Source organism: Drosophila bipectinata, chromosome XR (assembly GCF_030179905.1).
Source record: "Drosophila bipectinata strain 14024-0381.07 chromosome XR, DbipHiC1v2, whole genome shotgun sequence".
NCBI classification, from domain to species: Eukaryota; Metazoa; Arthropoda; class Insecta; order Diptera; family Drosophilidae; genus Drosophila; species Drosophila bipectinata.
The window spans coordinates 20,455,431-20,480,427 of NC_091735.1; the positions used below are offsets into that span (position 1 = coordinate 20,455,431).

The 24,997-nt window shown below is 39.5% G+C and overlaps 2 protein-coding genes across 3 annotated transcripts; one reads left to right on the plus strand and one right to left on the minus strand.

The window, feature by feature from the left end:
* The first annotated feature begins 5,478 nt into the window (after positions 1–5,478).
* Positions 5,479–12,795, plus strand: LOC108132503 (alanine--glyoxylate aminotransferase 2-like). The gene is made up of 4 exons (XM_017251945.3): positions 5,479–5,787; positions 7,105–7,223; positions 10,879–11,113; positions 11,211–12,795. The coding sequence occupies exons 1-4, from the start codon at positions 5,699–5,701 to the stop codon at positions 12,253–12,255; spliced, it is 1,488 nt and encodes a 495-aa protein (XP_017107434.2). The 5' UTR covers positions 5,479–5,698; the 3' UTR covers positions 12,256–12,795.
* A 1,026-nt stretch (positions 12,796–13,821) lies between these two features.
* yl (Putative vitellogenin receptor yl) lies at positions 13,822–23,595 on the minus strand. Of its 2 annotated transcripts, none has more exons than XM_043212907.2 (5): positions 23,092–23,595; positions 22,630–23,034; positions 17,461–20,004; positions 14,346–16,747; positions 13,822–14,137 (listed from the first exon to the last, which is right to left on the minus strand). In XM_043212907.2, exons 1-5 carry the CDS (start codon positions 23,465–23,467, stop codon positions 14,000–14,002), a joined length of 5,865 nt encoding a protein of 1,954 aa, XP_043068842.1. In that variant the 5' UTR covers positions 23,468–23,595; the 3' UTR covers positions 13,822–13,999. The 2 variants fall into 2 exon arrangements, with proteins under 2 accessions (XP_043068842.1, XP_043068843.1); XM_043212908.2 differs by having other exon boundaries at positions 13,999–14,137; positions 14,333–16,747.
* Positions 23,596–24,997: the final 1,402 nt, after the last annotated feature.

The window sequence follows — 24,997 nt, forward strand, 5'->3', positions numbered from 1 at the left end:
TTATATATATATATATAGAATTCGATTTACACCATATGCTTAAAAAAAACCTCTATATATATATATAATTTTAAATTATGTACAACTTTTTTTTTTGTTTTTACATTTTCGAAAAAAAAAACTTCATTCATCCACCAACACCCGTATATTTTTTTTTATTAGTTTGATTAGATCTATACACATAAATATATATATATATTTTTAAGAAATTTTTAGGATTTTTCAAATTTAAAACAAATACAAAACAACAAAAAAAAAAGGAACACAAAAATCCAAATCCGATTCGACGCAGAAGAAATTCTAAGTAGAGCAGTTTGTTTTGAATATTTAAAACTAGAAAATAAGATCTCAAACAATCTCAAAACTGAATTCGTCATTTTTTTTTTCAAAATAAGTCTAAATGCATTTCCGCAAAGAGAAACAGAAAAACTCAGAAATAAACTTTAAAATCTTTTCGAAAATAACGTATAAGTTGATTTTGAAACGGTTTTTAAACATGTAAAATACAATATTCTATATATATATATATTGTTCAATCAGCTGCTATTAAGGGATACATTTATTATCTAGGTCTATATTACTGAATTATATATATAGAAAATATTTTGGACAAACTGCCAGACTTTCTTCGGCTTCGACTGAGACCTACTTCGAACAGATTTTTTTTTATATTTAATTTAAAAAAAAACCCATTATCTTCACTTTTACACACAACCTTGATTACATCGTTTTTTTTTGTTGGTTTAGCTTGTAAGTTTAGTATCAGAGAGGAGTCTATATATATTTTTTACATTTAAAAATTAAGCAAAAAAACCCGAAAAATACAGATATATTTATGCTTTACAAACAATTTTGTTTACCAATTTTTATTTAAATATTTTCTTAATGCTTTATGTAACTGCTTATACATACATATTTTTTTAGAAATATTTAAATTCGATATATATATATATGTATATACAACAGTATATATATATTTATACATAAACACACACAAAAGCAAGGAAAAAAGCAAAAAAAAGATGAACAAAATATTTTTTTTATATATACACATAAATGCTGTTTTGAGTAAATATGTTTTTTTCGATTTATTTCAAAACGCAAATTAAAAAAAAAAAGAAAACGAAACAAAAAAAAAAACAAAAAAGAAAAACAGAAAAAAAACGAAAACAAAAACACAAAATGAAGAAAAGTTTGTTTTATTTTCCATTGGATTTTATTTATTTTCAGATGAGTTGTGAGTTTTGAATTTTTTCGAATGATTTTATTTTATTTTCAGTTGTTTTAATTTTTAGGTTTTTTATTCCAATATTCCATTTCCTCTAGCTATAAAAAATTAAATCTTAATTAAACTATAAAAGGAAACTGCCACTTTCTTGAGGATTCAGTAATTTTAAAAAACCACTAAATTTAAATAAAATAGTTATATAAAAAATTATGCTAACCCTTGTCCCCCTCAGACCCCTCCCTGTCCCCGCTTGGAGGTTGTAAATACGGATCTTAAAAAAAAAAAAACAAAAAATCATATATATATAAATATTGTAACTTATTTGTGTTTTTATAAATATTATGAAAAAAAATCCAAAAACTACATCGAATCCCGGTAAGATGCGGGTTCGAGTCCTGTAAGCAATCGCGTAAAACTGTAAACTTTTCGTAGGCAGTGTTTTATACAAAGAAAACCCAAAAAAAAAAAACACAAACAAGTCATAAAAACAAATAAAATACTTAACTTATTTATATTGTGAACAAACGCAATCTGTATATTAAACATAAAGAAAGAAAATGTTTTTAAAAACTAAATCTAAAAAATATAGTTGACTTTTTTCCATGAAAAAAAAAACAAATATAATAATAACAGAAGCTTTGTTCACCGAAATTTGTAAATTATATATACAAAATAATCAACCAATTAGCTAACAAATAGAATCGAAAACAGGATCGAAGGACATGGACTTGGAAGGACAAAACCAATGACTTGAAATCACACAATAACAATAATTGAAAAGCAAAACGTGTAAACAATTAACATTTAAAAATGCAGAAACGGAAAAAAAAACAAAAAAACTTGAATATTAAAACTAAAAAATAAATAATAAATGCAAACATAATGTTAACGTAGCCGAGATTAGCCTTTAGATCACATTTAGCGCATATTTTACACAAGCGTAGTGAACCAATTTCCAAAAACTAACAAAATTTATAATAAAGACCGTAAAGACACTTCACAATTCCGTAAAAATCAGAAAAAAAAAAAAACATAAAATCTGGAAATTAAATTAAAGAATGAAGAACAAAAAATCAGAGACCATAATTGCATATTGCAAGTGAACTGAGGAAAATCTCAAAAATAAGAAATTTTGAATGGAAAACGACATTTGACAAATCAGGAAACAGAAATTATAGAAGCAATTTCCAAAAGACGCCCATAAACGAAAATTCGACTGATCAGAAGATACAAAATAATAATTTCAATCAGAATCCCAATCCTCTCCTACTTCTCCAGCAGATAATAAACTTAAAAAACAAAAATGGTAGAGAAAAAAATCAAAAATCATGTTACAATTCTCAGAAATTCCCTTAAAAAATTCCCATATCATTTAACTGCCACTGGAAAAAAAACTGGGTGCTTAACCCTTTGTCTTCTTGGATTTCCTCAGAAAAAGGTCAAAAGCCCCCTCAAGATCCTCCCCCAAAAATCCGAATGCGAATAAAGACTATATATCACCGCACACAGACGTGTATATAGCTACACTGGAAAACATCTTCTGGAACTCTTAAGATCTGCACTCTCTATATATATATACATATATCTATTTACAGATACAGATACAGATTCAAACAGACACGGACATAATTTAATATTAATCTTAAGTCGGAAATAAAGCATTACCTCATACTTTAAAAACTTATGAAGACAGTTACCAGTAGAACACTCGAAATCTAAATCTAAATCTAAATCTATATATATACAATTATATATATATATATATATTATATATATATATATAAAAATAAATATACAATATATACACGCATAAATTTAGGACATTTTTTTGTAGCAATCGAACTTAGGCTTTATGACAGAAAATAAACAAAATAAAAATAAAAAATCTATTTCATTTAAATATTTACGGAAACGAAACGAGAGATGCAAAATGCCCCGAGATTTCTTTGAGTGAAAATGAAAATATTTATATATACTATTCTTTGCTCTTTGTAAAAATTTATGCACTGTAAAAAACCAGTAAGACATATATAAAACATAAATATATATGACAGAAAAAAAAAATAAGAAAATTGCTTGCTAAACACAAAAGTTAAAAAGAACGAATGAAAAAACGCGCAAAAAATCTATCATAAAAAATAAAAAAATTATATACAAACAAAAGGACATTTTACACACACACATACACAAGGACATGGATACACACATACATATATATACATTCTTACATATACACTGGAAAAAACGACGTTATTTATATATACGCCTACAGAAATATGCGAAAAATAAAAAAAAACTTATTATATACAACAAGCAGAATATATATAAATATATATATACAATACTTATTTACATTGCGTATTTTAGCGTTTTATTCAACATTGGAAAATAAAGAAAAAATAAAAACAAAATCGTAGAAACGCTACAAAAGTGTTCTTTTAATACAAAAATATTATATATATATATATGAAATTTAAAAAAGAGCGAAAAAATAGGAAATTACAAATAAGCAACAGAAATATTTATACACGGAAATGCAACTGCATGTTGAAAGCTTAATGGGAAGGTAAAAAAAGGAAGCAAAAAAAATAAAAATCAATATATAATTGACTAACTAATTTTACAAAAAACAGAAGAAAGAACGACAATTTTTTACCAATCGCTGTAAATATTTAGCCAACAAAATGAAACCAAAAAAATATATCTCACTTTTCTGGCGGGTTTTTCATTTTTATTTTAATCTGTTTTTTATTTAATTTTCAAATATTTCGAAATCCCTCTTGAAAAAAAATCGAACCCTTAAAAAATGCAAAAGCTTTAATTCATTAAAACAGAAAAAAACAAGAACAACAACCACACAGCGATGCTAAAGTGCTTTAAACACGCCAATACACGCAAAAAAAATATACATTTCTCTTAAGTCTTAAAAAAAAACCAAAAAAAACTTTATACAGAAAATCTGCCAAAAATCAAGCTAATAAGAATAAAAAGTAAATGAAAAAAATTAATAATAATTGAAACTTTTCTCTTCAAAAAAATAGAAACAAATTGTAAACAATGAAAATAATACAGAAACTAACTAATTATACACATAAAATATTTACTAATTATAATACAAATAAAACGAAAAGGAGATTCGAAAAAGCAGAAATTAAAACCAAAAGCTTATTTTATATATTCAAACATACAAAAACAATAAACATAAACCGAAAATGACCATTTAAAAATTAAAAAGTAAAAAAATTATATACGAAAAGAAAAATATATATACACACACCCACTCTCATATATATATATATTTAGTATAAATATATATATAATATATTTAAATGATTTTTAACGCGAGATCCTTTTCAAATTTTAATAGTTTTTTCATAAACAGCCCGAAGGAAAAAGTGAAAGAGTTAGCTGGCAGGAAGAGAGACGCGCATTATTATTAAACTTAATTTAATATGCAATATACTATATATATACACGCATTATGAATATAGTATATACATATACATATATCTACTATATTAAAAAAAGAAACCGAAAATGAAAAAAAATATATATTAAAAAAAAAGAATTAAGGGGAGAAAATTAAAATATACACAGCAAGAGCGAAACTTAAAATGAATACATTTTAACAAAAAAAAAAACAATGAAACGGAAAAAAATATAAAAAAAAACACTCGAATAAAAAAAAAACCAAAAAAGAAAACAGAAAAAAAACATAAATATTTTTGTATTGATTTTTTTAAAGGGGATAAAGTCCTTTTTCATGATTTTAAAGAGGGTTTTTCAATTCTTAAAAAGTTTTAGGATTTATTTTTTTTGGGGTTAAAGCTTTCGTCTTTACGAAAAAATTTTAAATTAACAAAATATGAAAAATTTTTTAAAACTAAGACTAAATATTGTATTCTATAGTATTTTTTTTAAACCTTTTAAGATTAATGTTTTGAAAACTCAAATATTTCCAAAGCTTTTTCATGTTTTCTGATGCTTTTAATGTAAAGCTTTACTTAAATACTACAATTCTTACATCGAATTTTATTTTGAAAGTCTTAGTTAATTGGAAATAATAAATCAGATAATAATGAAAACTAACAGCTTAAATTTCCCGCGCTAACGAAAAGTGTTGCCACACCGCTGCGTTGAGGGAAAAAGAGGTCAGGGCGAGGCGTTAGGGGATTTTTGCTAGTGGCCTGCTCACGAGCGCGCTGAGCTAGGTGCCAGTGGGTGGGAGGGGAAAACTACATAAGAGCTGGTGGTCGGTGGGAAATGCGAACATATTTGAAAGCAACAGCAATCAAGTGAAAAGCAAGGCCTGTCCCGCCCAGCTCAGCTTATAGCTCAGTGACATCCTTGCCGGCAATTTGCAAGCCAACTCAGAGATCTCCTGCCATAGAAAACAGGAAGTCCTTTGTAAAAAGTCGAAATTTGAAAAGTGCGCGTAAAGTACGTAAATAAATTTCAAAAAAAAAAAAAATGCCTTTTGCAAATGAACAACTGAAGTCCGTGGCCAACGAGCAGTTGACCAAATCGGAGACAATAAAGCTGCGCAACCAGCATATCGGGTAAGCATTATCCTTTGTTCCTTATTCTTTATCTCTTATCCTTGTTACTAATCCGCCGCGTGTGCCTGCGACCTTGCCTTGAATTCGCTTTGGCTGTCAAGGTCACTTGGGCATCCCCCATTGCCCAGCCCACTCATCGTCAGCCCCTCCCTCTTACTGCTCCTCTCCCCCCTCGTTCTAGTTTGTTTTTGTATTTTTGGCACTGTTGCCATCCCACAAAAAAAAAAAAATTATAAAAACAAAAAGAACAGAAAACAACGCGAGAAATTGGCCCAAAAGTAGCGGCTTCTTATTTATTTTTGGCCTTTATTGATTATTTATTTTGCTAGCTGTTTTTAACGCCTGACAACAAAGTACAACAAATTCTTAAAATAGCAAGAGTCCTGCAGAATTTTATACATTTCTTATTAGCTTTTTAAATTACAAACAAAATTTAAAGACAAATATGTACTTTAGCTAAACAGTGAAATCTTGTTCTAGCTTTGAATTTTGAAAAATATATTGCTACGGAATTATAGCTATAGATTTTAGATTTATAATAAAATGTAAATTATTATATTTAAAAAAAATTAAAAAATGGCCTTGTTACAATGGATAATGCTTTTTAAAAACCAATTTAGACGACTAATAGCAATATTTGAGTGAAGATTTTAAAATAAATTTTTATTAAAAATATGTATGATTTTGAATTATTTCAGTTTCTCTTTTATTAATTACATTTTAATAATCTAAAAATAAAATAGTGAATAGTAATTTAGTAGCTTACTATAAATTGCATATATTTTAATTAGGGAATAAGGGATTTTGTTAGGGAATATCGTAAAAAGAAGAAACTATTAGATCCTTTTAAAAATAAGTTGATGAAAAAAAGGAGTCTTAATAAGCAAAATATCTAAAAACCCTAAAAAACCTACTGGAAACTAGTTTCTTTTCAATAAACCCAGCCTAGTTTCGAAAACTTCTTTCTTTTCAAAAGATCAAAGCTTAAATATATAATGTTCCTCAAACAGGCTTATTTCCGATGGTTTATTTTCCGATTAGTTGGCTAACAAGAAATGTAATAATATATTTTTTTGTTTAAAGACCAAAAGCCCAGTGTTGAGACTTGCGTTTGTAGTAGGCCCCGTTTAGTGGCATTATCGGTCGTTATAATACGTCATTAAGGCATTACGCGTTACTTTCTTGTCTGAGAGGAGCGCTTTTTCAGGGCGTTAGTTTAGTGTCTGCCCTTCCTTTGTTGCACTCCCATAAAAAAAAAAAATAAAAAATTACCAACTTTATAATATCTGTTTAATAATATCTGGTGTATTTTTCCAGACAAGCCTGCCAGCTGTTCTATCGCTCCGATCCCCTGAAAATTGTGCGCGGCCAAGGTCAATATATGTTTGACGAGGAGGGAACCCGATATCTGGACTGCATTAATAATGTGGCTCACGGTAAGTTAGTTACTAGTTTTTCATAAAAAATAAGTTTCCAGATTTCTGGTGAATAATTACTAGCAGCGGCTTGCATTTCCTTTAAAGTGGAAAACATATTTTTCAGCTTGAGTTTAGGTTTCTTGAACAGTTGTCAGCTTTTTGATTAATTAATAATTTTCTTATAGATTGTAGACTTTAATAGCAAATTTCTTCTTTAAAATAATTGAAAAGTCACAGTTGCTTGGCTCCATTTCGGGAACCGGGGCCTGATGATGTTACCTCCGAGATATAGATTTCGACTCGTATACCTATTTATAAACATCGCTGCACTAGAGGCTGATTAGCAAATGGCACACGTCCATCGAAAAGTGGATGCAAAGTGCAAATTAGGGGGCCGGGTTGCTCTACTGGCTCTACAAGTACCATAATTCTCGATCATTTGGCAACAAGTTCAAGGCCCAACGGTATAGATACGGTAGATATAGAGAGCCAGACGCCGAGGGCATGTTCAGGCCCCGATTGGTGACTGAGTCAGCTCTTTGGGGTCTACAGAGCTCTACGTCCCTATTGGCTTATCAAAAAAACAATAAAAAAAAAAAACGTACAATGCTGATTTAAATTTTTTAGATGCTGCCCCGGAATTTGGATCCGGCCCCTTGGATCTGGTTTCGGCATTATTTTTTTTTGTTGTCCGAATTTCGGGCCCCGGTTGAAATTCGGGCCCCGGGACTACAAGTGCAATAACTGGCGATTAAAAAAAAAAATAAATAACACAAGTGTCATCCCGACAATAACAATAATAATAATTGTACGGTGGCATTTACGTATAAAATGTACAAAACGCATCATGTTTATATATGATTTTTCGCATATAGTATAGGGAATATAGTACTATGATACTATATCTCCCTGGGGGGTGCCTAACCGTATCATCTTTATCATCTTCATCGAAAAAACAAAAAACAACAAAACAACGAAGATTGACGTCGCGCCTGGCGACCAATTTGCAAATTTGCTGATTTTTTAAAATCTGGGAAGTCATTTTATTTATTTTTTTGTTGTATTTGATTTGATTAATTTTTTATTATTAAAGCCTACTTCCCATAACAAAATTTTCCACTTACAATGGAATGTTTTTTTACAATTTGCAATTGTATTTATGTTGATTCGTATCTTTTATAAAAAAAAATTTTGTTATTAAGGGGTGCTTCAAAATGATCTGTTTAGTGTTATTTATTTTTTAAGGAACCTTCTAAATATTTTTTTAAATTTTACTCGCTCTTTAAAGTTGAACTTTTTGGTATTAAAGTTTAATAGCTAATTTAATCCTTGACTTCTTCTTTGAAATACAAAACCAATAATGTAATGAATAATAATATAAAAAATAAAGTACTTAAAAAACATAGAAATATTATAAAAAATTTAAATATACATATAAACTATCTTTCTTGCATATTTTTGCTCTACTTTAAAAGTTTTTAATTAATTCTACATCATTTTAAAGTTTTTCCTTTTTGATTTTCCCATTAACACTCTTAGTCTATTATTTATTTATGTATGAGTATTTAAATATTTATTTTTTGAACGGAAATTATTTAAAAATTTCCATGTTTTTTATAAATATTTATTTTTTTGATAAGAAGAGGCCATTGGCATTGCGAATGTGAGCATGATGTGTCTATATTTCTATTCCCGAATTCCGCCTGGGGGTACGATAAGGTTCTATGGTTTCTTTTTTATAGTTTACTCAATTAGATTCCATTTCTGTGTCACTGGGTGCGAAATTTGTTTACAGCGTTTTGAGTCAATAGTTTTTTTTTATTGCCAACCTCAGCTGATTATTAATGATTGGCTATTTTTAAAATCCAGATGAGCCCTTTTTTTGCAGGGGTTAAGGGGTCTACTTTGTAATCTCTGGATCACCCCCAGCGATTTCTGTTCAAAAGACACACAGTATAACCCACTTAAAAATAAACACATTGCCATAATAGTTAGTCTACTTGAAAATTGGATCAGGCTTTATGTAATGCCCCCATCGTAATGCCCGTCATATAAGGCTCATCAATAACAATGTGTGGATCTAACGATCTATAATAAAACCCAAGGAACCCCAAACCCACAAAATAGAACCATCAAACGTGATAAGAAGTGCACGTGTTGACGATCGTTGGCAATAACAAGTTGTTGTTATTTTTCTAGTTTCTCGTTATGAAAAAAAAAAAAAAAATAACAATAACTTAAGGAACCACGTTCCGTTTAATCTCGTGCTACTTTTTCCATAAGAGTGCCGGGCTTATCAGTACCTCCTCCCGGGGAAGTCAGAAAAACATGTGAACGTCTCGTGCCGAATGGAAATGTACTCGAGATATAGTCTTTCTCTCTCTCTCTGAAAACAGGAGGTAGTAGTTGGGGGGTACAGTCTATTTGTCCGCCTGTCCACTTGTCCACTTGTCCGTAGTCTAGTTTCAATATTTGTCGGACTACACCCGGCGATCTGAGCAATCAGCTGTGCCACTCAACACACATTGCGAGTGGAAAATTCTGTTGAGATAATCGGAAAAACACTTTGAGGGGCCGGGAGGAAAAGTCAAACACATGATATAGAATAGGGGCTATAGAAATAGCCGACAAAAGTTGCGAAAAGCATTGATAATAAATCAAGAAAATTAATAGCTAAAATTAGAAAATATTGAGGTTGAAAATAAATCAAAACTGCAACTTTGTGGCAAAAATTTTGCACTCAACTTTTGGTTATCTATAGAGCCCTATAAGCCCTAGAAATAGGCTGATAGCATATAGTATTAAGACTCTAGATTGTAGCTTCCTTTTTTGTAAAGTCCGTTGGGTAAGATCAGTTCTTAGTTGCAGAGAGCACAACTGTACTTTCCCTATCGACAATCGACACAATACCCTCTCTGGAAACTCCGCCATGGTCACACCCCATTCCAAAGTTCGTAATCAAACTTTGAAGTGGACGCAATTCGAAATTGAAATCTTAGTGCTGCATTATAGCACTAGCAATATAAAATGATATCAAAGAAAACTAGAAACGTGAAGGCATCGCGTGTACTTCACGTGATCCGTAGTGCCAGTCTCTGGGCTTATCATCTAGAGGAGGCCAACGACTACGACTGCCGACCGCAATAAATCCGTGACAGAATTAGAAGCACAATCGGCGTCGAGTAGTTGACCCCCAAACGCTGAAAATAACGAGGGCCGGAGTGCCAGTCCGGGGGTATACTGGGGACCCAGTACCGTACACTTATCGCTCATCCGTCGGGGCCTACTCACGCCGCCGATGATGATGATGGGCTGATGACGAGTGCAAACAATACGGACCCGGGCCTGTCTGTCCCGGGGTGTTTTCTATTCGCATTTTTTGATGCGCAAACGGTGTGATAATCAAATAGACGGACACACGGACAAACGGACACAGGGGCATTTGAATGGACAGCGTAAAATCACGTGCCTGACTGGATTTTATTTTTGGTCACGCCTCTACAGAAATGAGATTATCTTCAGTCGAGTGGCTGAAGTTCGACACTAAAAGCTAATCATTAAACTTAGGAATCTATAAATAAGTTTTCGGTAATCGTTGTTAGGTTTTTAATGGCTCTGCATTTTTTCTATTATACCACTAATTTTTATAATATTTTCCTCCTTATTTTTGCAGTGGGTCACTGTCATCCGGAGGTAGTGCGTGCCGGGGCCCTGCAGATGGCCACCATTTCCACCAACAATCGCTTCCTGCACGATGAACTCGTCCAGTGCGCCAGGACCCTGGCCAGCAAGATGCCGGAACCACTCTCCGTCTGTTTCTTTGTCAACTCCGGGTCGGAGGCCAACGATCTGGCTCTGCGTTTGGCCAGGAATTTCACCAAGCGCCAAGATGTCATCACTTTGGACCAGTGAGTTTTTTATTCATTTTTTTTATAATTTTTATTTCTTAATATAAAAATATTTTCAAAATAAATAACTCAAAACCTACCTCTCTTTTTCTTACAGTGCCTATCATGGACACTTGCAGTCGGTAATGGAGGTGTCTCCCTACAAGTTCAACCAGCCCGGTGGCGAGAAGAAGCCCGACTACGTCCATGTGGCCCCCTGCCCGGACATCTACGGCGGACAGTTTACGGACAAGATGCATCCGGACGCGGATATGGCCGCCATGTATGCCCGGCCCATCGAGGAGATCTGCGAGAGGCAGCTGGCTAAGGGCGAGGGCGTGGCCGCCTTCATTGCCGAGAGCCTGCAGAGCTGCGGCGGACAGATCCTGCCCCCGGCGGGATACTTCCAGGCCGTCTACGATGCGGTGCGCTCCACCGGTGGCGTCTGCATCGCCGACGAGGTGCAGGTGGGATTCGGCCGGGTGGGCAGCCACTACTGGGCCTTCGAGACGCAGGGCGTTGTCCCCGACATTGTCTGTGTGGCCAAACCGATGGGCAACGGCCATCCCGTGGGTGCGGTGGTCACCACGCCGGAGATCGCCCAGGCCTTCCATGCCACCGGAGTGGCCTACTTCAATACGTACGGCGGCAACCCAGTGTCCTGTGCCATCGCCAATGCCGTGATGCGGATCATCGACGAGGAGAATCTCCAGCAGAAGGCCCACGTCCTGGGTGAATACCTGATCCGGGAGTGCAATAGCCTCAAGCAGGACTTTGAGTGCATCGGGGATGTGCGCGGCGCTGGACTGTTCGTGGGCATTGAGCTGGTGCGGGACAGGGAGGCCCGTACTCCGGACAAGAAGTCCGCCCACTGGGTGGTCAATCGCATGAAGCAGCTCCACCACGTCCTGGTCTCCTCCGACGGTCCCAACGACAACGTGATCAAGCTAAAGCCGCCCATGTGCTTCAACCGGGAGAACGCCGATGAGTTCCTCCTGGCCTTCCGGGAGTGCCTCACCACCCTGATGCAGGAACGCCTGACCAGCGCGGCCATGGCCAGCGCCACCACTACCACCAATGGTGTGATAGCCACCGCCGCCGAGACTTTGGCAAATAAAACGAAACTCTTCGAGCGCCAGGATCGTCTCATCAAGTCTGTCTGAGGCAGTGCATCCAGCTGGTCCTCCAAATCCAGCATCTCCTCCAGCATCTCCTCCTCATCCTCGCCCTCTTCGTCTGTTTCGGCTGCTATCGGGCACAAAATAGCTTTAGCCACCAAGGATATTTAAATTATTCCAAGCCACATACCCCTATCCTTAATTCTAAATTCTTTAATCTTTTAATGATTTAATTTCTGTTTTTTTTTTGTTCGGATAAGTCTCAGTCTTAGGGTTGTTGAAGCTTCAAAATTATTTTAAGAAAAAGGTTATTATATTATTTTCATAACAACCCATTATTCGCATCTGATATATACATACACTGATAAAAACATATATATAGAGAACATTATATAGGGCATGTATAACCATTATTCTGTTTGTCAATTATCTTCTAGTATCTAGAAACTTAGGGAAGTCCCAAACGAATTTCTTCCATTGTTATAACAGATTATTACCATATATATACATATTTTTTTTTTTGTAAATTAAGTACAAAATGTTGAAAATGTTATTAAAATGTTATGTATATTTTTTTAACTGCAATTCCATGGGCTTTTTTATAGGGAGGTTTAAGGAATAAAAAATGGGAATTTGGAGTCCCTTTTTCCAATTGAAAGCTTACAACTTTGGGGATTAAAGTTGTAAAAACCTTATGGATAAATATCTGGGATTTAGAGTGACTTTAAAATTTGGTTTAATTTCAAAGGTAAGAAATAATTTGAATACGTTTTAAAAGCTTTTACAAATTAATTGTTTTAATTTGAATAGAGGTACAAGAAAAATAAATTTATCCAAATTGAAAAAAGCTTTAAAGAAGGTAATTAAAGAATATGTTTCCATGTATTGTTGCTTGTTTTCAAATAGCTACATTTTTAATTAATTGTTTATTTTTAAGTTTTTTTAATACAAGTATAAAATAAAACCTAAGGCAACTTAATTTTTTTATGGGGCTTTCAAGACCAATGACTTTATGTTCTCAGAAATTGAAAAAAATAAATCTAAACAAGAAAATTTAAAAATTAAATGTTATTTCTGATTCTAGATATTAAGAAAAGACACCTGTAAAATATGAAAAAATATGATTCTAGATGAAAAAAATATAGTTTTTTGTATAATTAAAGATTCTAAAGGTTTTAGAATTCTTCAAAGAATAATACATATAACTTATTTTAATTGGCTCTAAAAAACTGAAAAATATCTCTTAATATCTACATCTCTATTAATTCGTAATATAACAACTTATAATTACAAGCTGTTAATTTTGAGTTATATCATGTTAAAAATATTTTGGTTTTGATGATTTAAAAATTTTAATTCCTACGGGTCCTATTTTATAGTTAAGCATTAATTTTCCAAAGTAAGAAAGTACTTGATGTATTGAAGAAAACATTTTGCTAAATACGTCCTTAAATCCAATCCAATCCATAAATCCAAATCCGTTCAATTGAATCCCCTTATTTGTTAGAAGCCTTAAATTATTTTGAATTTTTGAAATAAAGCTTCAAAACTCAATCTAAAAAGCTAAGAAAACAGAAACAAGTCCACAATCAGAAAGAAAAAGCCTCAAAGTATGTTATATATTTTTTTTATTACTTTTTCTTTTTGTAGATTTTGTAGAAATATTATTTAGTAAATACAACATTATACATTATTTAGTAAATACAAGCAGGCAAACCTTTTGACAAATTAATTTAAATTTAACAATTAACATAAAATCGCAGTGAATTTGAACTATTTACGACACAGGTCATGCATGCGGATCATCGCCTGGGAAGCGTCCGCCGTACTGTCCGGCCGGAGGGGCAGTGTCGTCATAGTCTGCCACCAGGATGTCCGGTACTCCGATTCTTTGTCGTCCTCCCTCCAGCGAGTGTACGGTGCTTGCCTGTTGAAAGATAAATATTTATTATTATTGTGTCTTTTGATCCTTCGAGACATTGGTCCTTCGAGCCAAAGATCCATCCGTTCGATTGTCTGACTTTTAACCCGTTAAATTATTAAAGTTTTTGATTTTAATCTTTAACCCTTAAGCCCTTTGCCCCAAAAACCCGTAAACCCCATAGGTTACGATAAATTCTACCTATTTAACTCACTCTCGGGGTATCGAGCAGCAATTCGGTGGCCATGGGGTCGTCCCTCGACTGTCGGGAGCGCATGAATCGCTGGAATACGTTCGGAGCAGCCATGCCGGAAGCCGCTTGATTCGATGTCTCCTCGGATCCGTAGCCCTGCTCCGGAGCGAATTCCACGACGGCGGCAGATTCGGTGGCTTTGGGATCGGCGCGGGCGAGCGTCGCCAGCGGATTCTGGAAGTGCAGGTTAATGTTGAGATCCCTGTGACCGCGTCGCCGGTACTGGAAGTACATGTACCCGAGTCCGGCCACCAGGGATCCAATTGCCATTATTAGCAGGGCCAGCCACCAGTGGGAGGATGTCCCCTGACTATCGGATGAGGAAGACGACGAGTCGGAGGCAGAGTATTTGGCTTCCAGGAAGACTTCATTGCCGGAGCCATGGGGACAGTGTTCGCCCTCAGCTACCTTCTGGTGGCCACACATGCACTCGTAGCCATAGTCCGCCTGGATGCACATCCCACGGCAGTGGGCGTGAACGCAGGGATGGGCAGCGGGCTGGGGCTGGCGGGAAGCGGCGGCCACCATCACATCCTGGGCATTGAGGACGTTAAGGTTGATGAAATTGCAGATGCGAGAGCCGTACATCCGGCATCGCACCGCCTCCTTGGCGCCCAGATTGACGAGGTAGACGTGGTTCTCGAAGACACTCAAGCCGGAGGGCTGAAGCAGGGCGTTCGATTTCTGGAGCATCACTTCCGGGCGCCTCTGGGGCCCGTTCCGCGGCTTGTACGGCATCCGCTCCAGTGTACGGGTGTGTAGGTCCACAAAGTAGAGCAGCTGCTGGTGGGGATCGGTGGTCAGGGCGGATACGTAGCTGTCGCTGCGCTGGAGAAGTAACTCGTGGCGACTGCCGTCCAGCCGGGACATGTGCAGCTCAGAGTGGGAGTGACCCAGGCCCTCGGACCGCAGGGCTACATAGAAGAGCCGCGAATGATAGCCATCGACGGCTAGGCTCTTGAGATGCCGCGGGCTCTTCACCTTCACGACGCGTCCGCACATGCCCGCCTCGAAGCTGCAGGCCAGGATCTCCAGGGCGGCACTGCCCCCGCTCATGACATAGACATTCCCAGTGGCCCAGTCGAGGGAGAGCTTAGTGGGTGCATCTACGGCGAGACCACGGATGCGTTTCTTGTTTTTCAGGTCGATCTGGTAGAGGAGACCCTCCTCCTCGGAGGAGAAGTAGCCCACCTGCCGCTTCATGTCCACGTCGAAGCCAGAGATGCGCGAGTCGTTGGCCGACCAGGCCACCTCCAGCATTACCGGCTGCTCCGTCATGTTCCTGACCTCGTTGTAGCTGGTGAAGAGCAGGGCGGAGGTGGCGTGGAGGCTCTTACAGCTGACCCTGTCCTGGCGCAGCATGAAGTCCGCATGGCACTGGCACTGGTAGGAGCCGAGGGTGTTCTCGCAGAGTTGGGCGCACGGCTGCTGCTCCTGGCACTCGTCCACGTCCACACAGCTGCGCTGATCGCCGTCCAGGCGGTAGCCATCGTGGCAGGAGCACACGGCACCGGAGGGCGTGGCCCGACACTTGTGCTGGCACGAGGACTTGGAGCAAGCGGTGGAGCACTGGGGGCCCTCGTCCATTCCATTGGAGCAGTCGGGGAAGCCGTTGCACACCCGGGACATGTCCACGCACTCCTGTCCGTCCCGGCAATCGAACAAACTGGCCCGGCACGGCCTGCCCGAGGGACTGGCCTCCGGTCGGATGCCCTGCGTCTGGTTGCGGTTCTTGATGACCAGTTCGCAGGCTTGTTCGTCGGATCCGTCGCTGCAGTCACGGTCGCCGTCACAGCGGAACTCCCGCCGGATGCACTGGCCACCGGAACGGCACTGGAACTCCTCGATCCCGCACATGTCGCCGCAGTCCGCTTCGTCCTCGCCGCGCGGGCACTCGGCCGTGCCGTTGCATCGCGCCCTTTCCGGCAGGCAGATCCTCAGATTGCTCGTGCACTGGAACTTATCCGCGGGACAGGATATGTTCGACTTGGTCTCGTCGCTGCAGTTCAGCTCGTCGGACCCGTCGCCGCAGTCGTTGTGGTCGTTGCAGATAAGTTTCTTGTCCAGACACTGGCCCAGTAGGCAGCGGTGCATGTCCGGCGGGCAGCTGCGTCGCCCGCACTTGTCGTGCTCGTCCGAGCCGTCGCTGCAGTCGATCTTCCCGTCGCACTCCCAGCCGGCCGGCAGGCAGGAGCCGCTGCTGCACCGGAACATTCCCTCCTCGCAACCCACAGCCGAGTCGCCGCAGTGCATCTCGTCGGAGTCGTCCCCGCAATCGTTCATCCCGTCGCATCGCAGACTGGCGTCCACACACTTGCCGTTGTCGCAGGCGTGCTGGTGGGTGTGGCATTTCTTGGTCTTGTCTGGAAGTGGGGATAGGAAAAAGGGTGTCATTTAAATTATTATTTTATATATATTACATAAAATATATTTGTTTATAGATTCATGGAGAATTATGGGGATTGATATGCGAGATACTTAAAAATCTAAAGTTGCGGTACTATGATCTCATTTGTTTTTGAGATCCGGTTCTTACGATCTTTTCTGGAAGGTAGTGTTAATCCCTACAATCCCTATATTTATATCCATTTATATATATTCGGTTATATCAAAAGATTAATCTTAAAGATTTGTGGAGAAGATGAGGCTTAAGTGCCGTTTCTTGAATGTGTTTATATCCAATATTGAAGTTTAAAAGTTTCCTATTCTTTTGTAATACCTCACACTTAAGATATTACTAAAATATCATATTAGATATACTTGGATCCATCTATTTATACCCAATGATAACTATAAAATATTGACATTAAGGTTGTTTTCTATGGTTGATTTTTGGATAAGAAATCCTTTCTATTACTGAAACCCGAGTAGTCTTTATCTTTACTTTTCTGGAAGCAATTTCATTTTTTCCATTCATACCCGGTACTTCTAAATAGAAACTGTCGAGTAAAGTCATTCACGAGTCTATTTAAAATAGGAAACAAGACCCTCATAGACCCGGTATCACATCCTAGATCCTAATGACCTAGTTCAATGAACGTTTTTCTTCCCCTAACAAGTTTATTCAAACACTCACCGAATTTCTCGCAGTGCTGTTCATCGGACTGGTCGTGGCAGTCCTTGCGGCCGTCGCAGCGCCGGTCCTTGTCGACGCACTGGTCGCCACTGTGGCAGGCAAACTGCCGCCCGGAGCACATGACCTTCGTTCGTCGGCGGTGCTCCTCGTCGCAGTCCGTCTCGTCGGAGCTGTCCAGGCAGTCTCGGTGCTTGTTGCACCGATGGGCCATGGTGAGGCACTCGCCGCTTCCGCACCGGAACTCGCAGTCCAGGGCCTCCATACAGGTGCGATTGCCGGCGTCCCGGAACACGAAACCCGCCGGACAGAGGCAGACGGTGTGGTAGGCGCCCTCGCCCACACAGATGTGGGAGCAGCCGCCGTTCTGGTGCTGGCAGGGATGGGTGTCCTTGGGGGGCAGGGAGCTGGCGGCCAGTGGTATCATGCGGGGGGCGGTGACGGGGCCATCCTTGGGCTCAACGTTAATCCGCTTGCGAGGACCCAGGTTGTTCTTGTGCGCCCAGTAGATGCCATTAGAGTTCATCTCGCTCCAAAACAGATCCTGCTGGAGGAGGGTCAGGGCATAGGGACGCCGCAGCTTGCCGCGGAAGATCTGCGGCTGGACGGTCCGATAATCCGTGTAGCTGATCCGGCCCAGATCGCTGTCCGACCAGAATAGAGTGTGCGTCTCCGGGTCCACGGCCAGTTTGAAGTCATCGTCGCCGAGGTCGTCCTCGACTACGTGCACCTGCTCGCCTTTGCCGCTCAGCGGGATCCGGTCTATGTGGCTGCGCCTCCGGGACTTGAGGACCACGTACAGATGGCCCTCGCTGGGTGCAACCGCCAGGCCCACGGGCCACTCCTGGCCGGGGAAGAGACGGATCAGCGCTCGTTCGCGGGTCTGCAGGGAGAGCAGCTCGACCACGCCCTTCTCCGCGTCCGCCCAGTAGATGTTCCGGCTGAGATGGTCGAAGGCCAAAGCACTGACATTGCCCAGGTTGCTGACCAGGCGCTCCACGTACTTGTCCGCCGGGTGGTACTCGAAAATGATCCGCTGCCTGTTGTCCGCAATGATGAGGCTTCCGTTCACGGAATTGTAGACCATCTCGTCGATGAACCCGTCCAGGACATGCGAGGCACTGACCGCATGCCGGCCAAAGGCCGTGTGCTCGATTTCGAGGAGCACGCGCTGCAGTCCGATGAACAGGCGCTGGCGCTTCTCCGTCCGGATGCAGCGCTGCTGGTCTGCCGCCAGCCGCATGCCGTCCGGACAGGCGCAGCTGTGGCCGCCCGCCTCTGGCTCGGCCAGGAGGCAGAAGTGGGAGCAACTGGCCGTCTGGCAGCCGTGGGAAGACTGCGGCTGCTTGGCCGGATGGTAGACGTGGACGGCGTAGATGGTGCGATCCTTGGCCAGGACACGATGCCCCTTGCCCGTGAACTTGTGGCACGAGTGCACGCTCTTGGTGACCCAGTCCGACCAGAACAGCTGATCCTCGAACAGGGCCAGCCCGTAGGGATGCTTCAGAACGCCGTCGAGAATGGTGCGCCGGCCAGAGCCGTCTATCCGGACGGTCTGGACGCTGCCCAGCTTGGCGTCCACCCAGTAGATCCTGCCCTGCTGCTGGTGCATGTCCAGGGCGATTCCGTTCGGCCAGTGGATGTTGTCGCTGACAATCGGCCGCGAGCGAGTCCCGTCCATGGAGGCCCTAGCTATCATCGGCCGGGCGCCCCAGTCCGTCCAGAACATAAGACCCCGCTGGGGCCACAGGGCGAGGGAGCGCGGCTGGTGCACATCCTGGGTGACCAGGACAACGCAGTTGAGTCCGTCGTGCGAGCAGACGGCTATGTGTCGCATGGCATTGTCCGAGAAGTAGATGTTCTGGGTCAGCCAGTCCACGGCCAGGTCCTCGGGAGCATCCAGTCCGGAGGTCAGCAGCGTCTCCGCCTGGGAGCCATCGCCTCGCGCCCGCACCAGGCTCTCGGCCTCGTTCTGGATGTTCGTCCAGTAGATGTGACTGCCGTCGTAGGCCACGCCGATCACTTTGGTCAGATTCCCGGCCACCAGGAAGACATGGTTTCGGTCGTTGTCCTCCTGTAGGTGCATGCCCATCACCGTCATCTGGGTCGTGTAGAGGAGCAGTGGCGCGTGGTCCGTTGCGGAAGCTGTGGCCATGGCCCGGCACGTTCTGTTGTCCCTGGCCAGCTGGTAGCCCTCGTCGCAGACGCACTGGAATCCTCCGGTGTGGTTCTCGCACCTCTGACTGCACACGTCCCTCTGCTCCTGTTCGCTCTCCTGGCACTCGTCAATGTCCACGCACTTGTCCTCGAACTTGGCCTGCCGGAAGCCCACCGGACAGTGGCATTCGGCTCCTCCGCTGGGCATCATGTGGCAGGTGGCGTTCGGGGGACACTTCTTGGCCGCGCAGTCCGGTGGCGAGTGGCATCCTTCAGCCTCGTCACTGCCATCGGAGCAGTCGCGGTGTCCATCGCAGGCGTCGCTCAGGGGCAGGCAGGCCTCCTTGTTTCGGCACATGAACTTGCCCATCTGCGGTTGACAAAGGTTTTCTGTAGAAGGAGTAGAGTTGGAGTTAGATCTTGATATATTTTTATTATTGGGGGTTTATTTAGAAGGGTTTTATTGATCTCCATTAAGGATATGGTTAACATAGAGTTGGTTTTTAGTTAAAAAAACCTTAAACCAATTTAAAATAGAATAGTTTTAAATTTAATCAAAATTAAAAGGAGAGTCGTAAATATAAGAGGAAAAAGCGACAAGGACATCTTTGTCAGATAAATAGTTAAATTCTTATCAAGAGAAATAAATATATAGTTCAGATTATTTATTTACTTAAAAAAATCTATTTTAAAAATTTTTTAAAAATTATATTGCATAGATTTTATTTAACAGGAGAATAGGGCTCTCTAAATAATAAAAGGGTTAGGGATCCCTATTAAAATAGGGATATTAATTGGTTTATAATATAAAAATACATTTTATATTTTAATTTTGTTTTTTTGTATATTTCTGTTTGTACTATATACTACACTTATATAATATTATACTATATTCTATACCTACATATATGTACATAAATATGAGTATAAGAATGTTTGCAACACTTATCTCTAATAAGGTTAACCATCACATCCGCATGCATTTGGTCATTGGTTTTTTTTAATTGTTAATAGATTTCCTATAGAATAAATAGAAAAAGCACTCTCCAGAAGACTGATCTAATCATCAGAAAAACTCGAGCTCAAACTCAATTCTGATTTAAAAAGGCAGAGCCTAGACTCTTACAGCATCAATAGAAAATAGAAATAGAGCTTCGGTATGTTATCCTATAGTAAAGTCAGAGTCCGGACACTTCGGGAAGTGTCAGGAAAAGGATGCGTAGACGTCGCTGTTGCAAAAGGACTACACAGACTTGCTGAAAAGTAATTCCGACTTGCAAAATAAATTTGAGATTCTGCAATTAAATGTTTCCGAAGATGACAATCTTAATGGTTATAAGTCAAAGAATATTGAAAAATTATTTAAACAAAAAATTGAAAAAATTAGAAAAATAGGTAGTTACAACTGGAGAAAAGCTAATAAATTAACGGGCTAATATTAAAAACCCAAAGAACGTAAAAAATACTAGACATAGGCAAGTCGGAATTTTAATATATTAAAAAAAAATATATATAAAAGATTGCATTTTCTATCTCTTTCAGATCGAAGTCCACGAAACCAAACTGATTCAACCAAGGAGGTTGAATCTGTCTGGATGGTGGCTTATTATAAAGATCATTTTCCAAGTAAGTTTCAAAGCACTTATCAGGAATTTGAGAGTGGATACGGAGATATGGAAATAGACTGGCACTTAGATTAATTTATCGGCATCAAACTATTGGACTATCCGACGAATGGAAAGCCTCACGAATTAATCCTAAACTATGATGAGGGGCAAGCACAGGAAGTAAGATGCGACAACTTTGTTGCTGGTCCTTAGTCAGGGCGGCAAATTTTCTACCTATGATCGAGATCAGGATGGAGTTTCAGATCTTCATTGGACAGCAGAAAAACGTTTTGGTTGGTAATTCAATTATAGGCATGTATTCCCATTTTGTTTAACTTTTGATTTTATCTATAAAAGGTAAACAATAGCTATGCTGGCGGATTCTTAATAAACCTCTCATAAGAGATATTTTCATATTCTCAAACGCCTATTTCCATAGAAAGTTGGCCCTTAAAAAGAGAAACAATAATGGAAAACTCTAATTTTGATTTGGTAGTTGAGTTAAAATGGAAATAGTCGTTTTAAGATACATATTAATAATATATATGGATACTTAAGGTAACTGATACCATAGTTTTTATATCGTCTCAACATTATTATGGAATTTTCGATCTTTCAGTAATGGGAAATATATATAAGACGAAGTATTTGTGAAAAGATCAAGAGAGACCCATTTGGCTGGAAGAATCACATATAAAGACCAACGTCCAACGACCAACGAAAAATACCTCTTAGGATAAAAGTATTTAACTTTGGCATAGCATACTCGTATTATTTATTATGAACGTGATTTGTGTCTTGATTTTTTATACATTAAATATATAAAAGACAGATATTTAAGGCGCTTTATTCAATCCTTAAACTGTTTAAAGAATTGCTCCTTAAATCCTTAAATTGCTCCTTGATTGCTAAATATTCAAGGTTTCTTAACCTGAGTATGTGAAATACGTGATTAATATAAATAGACCGTGAGTTATGGAAAAAAAAACGATTTAAAGTTTTAAAAACCTATTTAAAATAGCTTTTCTTAAATAAACCTCTGTCTATTTAACCGATTGTCATGAAGTTTTTAAATCATTTAAGATATAATAAATTGCTTTTTAATTTCTTTTTAAAATCAAAAACCAAAAACTGTTTTGAGTTCTACTCTCTAAACTGAATCAAAATAAAAAGTTGCTTTAAACTTGCAAACTAGATGGTATTTAGGTTTTACTACTTAAGAAATTAAATATGAAATTACCAAAGTACTAAAGTAAAAAAATATATAAAATAGACTAATTATAAATACTTATTTTAAAGCTCAGCTTTTAAAGTTAATGGGAATTATTCCAATTTTAAAGAAAAGATAAATAAAAACCCAAGAAGGTCTTCGGAAGAAGTGAAATTTTTTGTAATCCCTCAGACTCACCACAAGCTTTCTCATCACTTCCGTCGCCACAGTCGTCTTGACCATCGCAGAGCCACTGCCTCCGCCTCAGACACCGTCCGTTGGCGCAGAGATGACCCTCCGAAGGGCAGTTCGCCTCCGTTTTTTGGCGCTCGCATCCGTCCAGTTCGTCGGATCGGTCAGAACAGTCCGCCCGGCCGTCGCACATCAGTTCCAGGGGCAGGCAGGTGCGGTCCTGCTGGCAGGTCCACTCCGAGCTAGAACAGTTGCGCCGCCTCTGGGGGAATAGGGATCGGCTGGGGCAGTTGAGTTCGTCCTCGCCGCCAGGACAATTGTCGATGCCGTTGCACATTAGTTCCGCTGCCAGGCAGGCGCCGTGTGGCTGGGCACACGGGAACCAATGTGGCTCTCGGCACAGTCGGTAGTCTGGAAAGGATTAGAGCTCGTCTCATACACTATCTGGGGAAGAATCAGTGGCCATACCGCAGTCCAATTCGTCTGTGCCGTCCTTGCAGTCTCCATGTCCGTCGCACATCTTCGCCAGTAAGATGCAGCCGCCGTCTCTGCACCGGAATTGTCCTGCCTCGCATGTCCCCGCGTCCTGGGATCCCGACGCGGTGGCAAGAATCGCACAGCATAGTAGCAGAATCGCTGCCACAAATTCATACCGGCCTCCGCATCCGTGTCCATGTCCCTTGTGACTGATCCTGGGCGACCTGGCCAGATCGCGAGCGCGTGTCTGGTTGGCAATGGAGGTTAGGTCGAATCTCTGGCCGCCGCCGGCTCTCATCTTGGGCACCGGGCCCGCGATCTCCTCCTGGCTCTCCAGTGGATGACAGTGCTCCACCCGTAAGAACATTCAACGCAAATACACTGAGATTAAAACGCAACAAATACCACGCAAAAGACAAGGAAAAACAGGGAACAAAGAAGGGAAAACGTGGACCACTCACGGCTAGCAGCTTGGAAAGCTGAAAGCTAATTGAACGAGCTCGAGGTTCTCAGAGACGGTGCTTGGAAGGTTCCCGCCCAGATCGGCCGTTCCATGGAAGGGAACCGTAATATATACTGTTTCAACCCAAAAAACCTAGCTTCTGGGCACTTTGGGATCCGGTCACTTTAATTTTGAAGCTTTCTTTTGATTGGAATTTTAAACGGATTTTCAAAAATTAAGCCCAGGTAATGTATTTTTAACTTTTTTTGTTTAATTGTTAATTATTTTTACAAATCGTAACACATATTGGAAACAACTCTAAATAAAATAGATAAAAATGAAAAAGCCATTAATATTCACTAATGATCAAGTAATAAATTAATTAATGAATGAACAAAATATAAGAAGATCTTGGTCTTACATCTTAAGTTTAATTTTAAAGAGTTTTTAAGTTTTTAAACATGTTCCATTTGATTAAAATTAAAAAAAAAAATGTAAATGACAAAATACTTGTTCATTGTTGAGTAGTTTTAAGTTTTTAAGACTTTAATGTTTTTAAGTTTTAATAAAAGCTTTAGTATACTTAAACAAAATCCCTAAGGTAACACTAATATACAAACGGTCATGCTTTCATACTTTTATTTATTTGAAACTTATTTTCAAAAAATTAGATTATTTTTTCAATTCTCTTAAAATTTTGTTCAGTGGAAAAAGATATCACAAGCTGATCTATTTAAATGAAACGAAAGTCCATCATATTGTTAAAGTTTGTTTTGGAATTTCAGAAAAGGACTGAGGTGAGAACTGCACCAAATACAGATTGATTAATTGCCTGGCGATGTCGTTATGATGTCAGCGATTCGGATGATTTGGAATGGACTTCATTTCGGATTTTAATACAGAATTAATTTTGGCTATGCCATTAGCTTGGGTTGTGGATTTATATTTGGATTCGGATTGCAGTGGGAACCCGAGAAACCCGAAACATCTGGAATGACCCATTGCAACAATTAATAACGGTTATGCCCCCGAGATTTATGAGCGACGACATATAAACAAGACCAAAGCATTTTAGCCGTCGACCGCAAAAAGTCATAACAAACAAAAAAAAACAATAATAAAAATAATAATAATAATAAACAATGAAACAAATACAAAACTGCAGAGGTAGTGAACAACACAAAAAACCCGAATTGTTTAGAAACCGAAACCTTAAACTCACTCACAAATTGTATAATTTAGGAAGAAGAGCGAGTGTCGGTTGTCAGTGCTGGTTCGACTACGACTTCCACTTCTCACGCCGTAGGGGGCGTGGTGCACTCATAAAGGTAAAAAAAACAAGCACAGAGGTATGACACATTGCACTGAGAAAAATGTGATTTTTTTTTAAGAAATAGTCTTTCTGGAGATGCCCATATCCTGAAGGACATATCTTGAAGGAATAGCCTAAAGAGC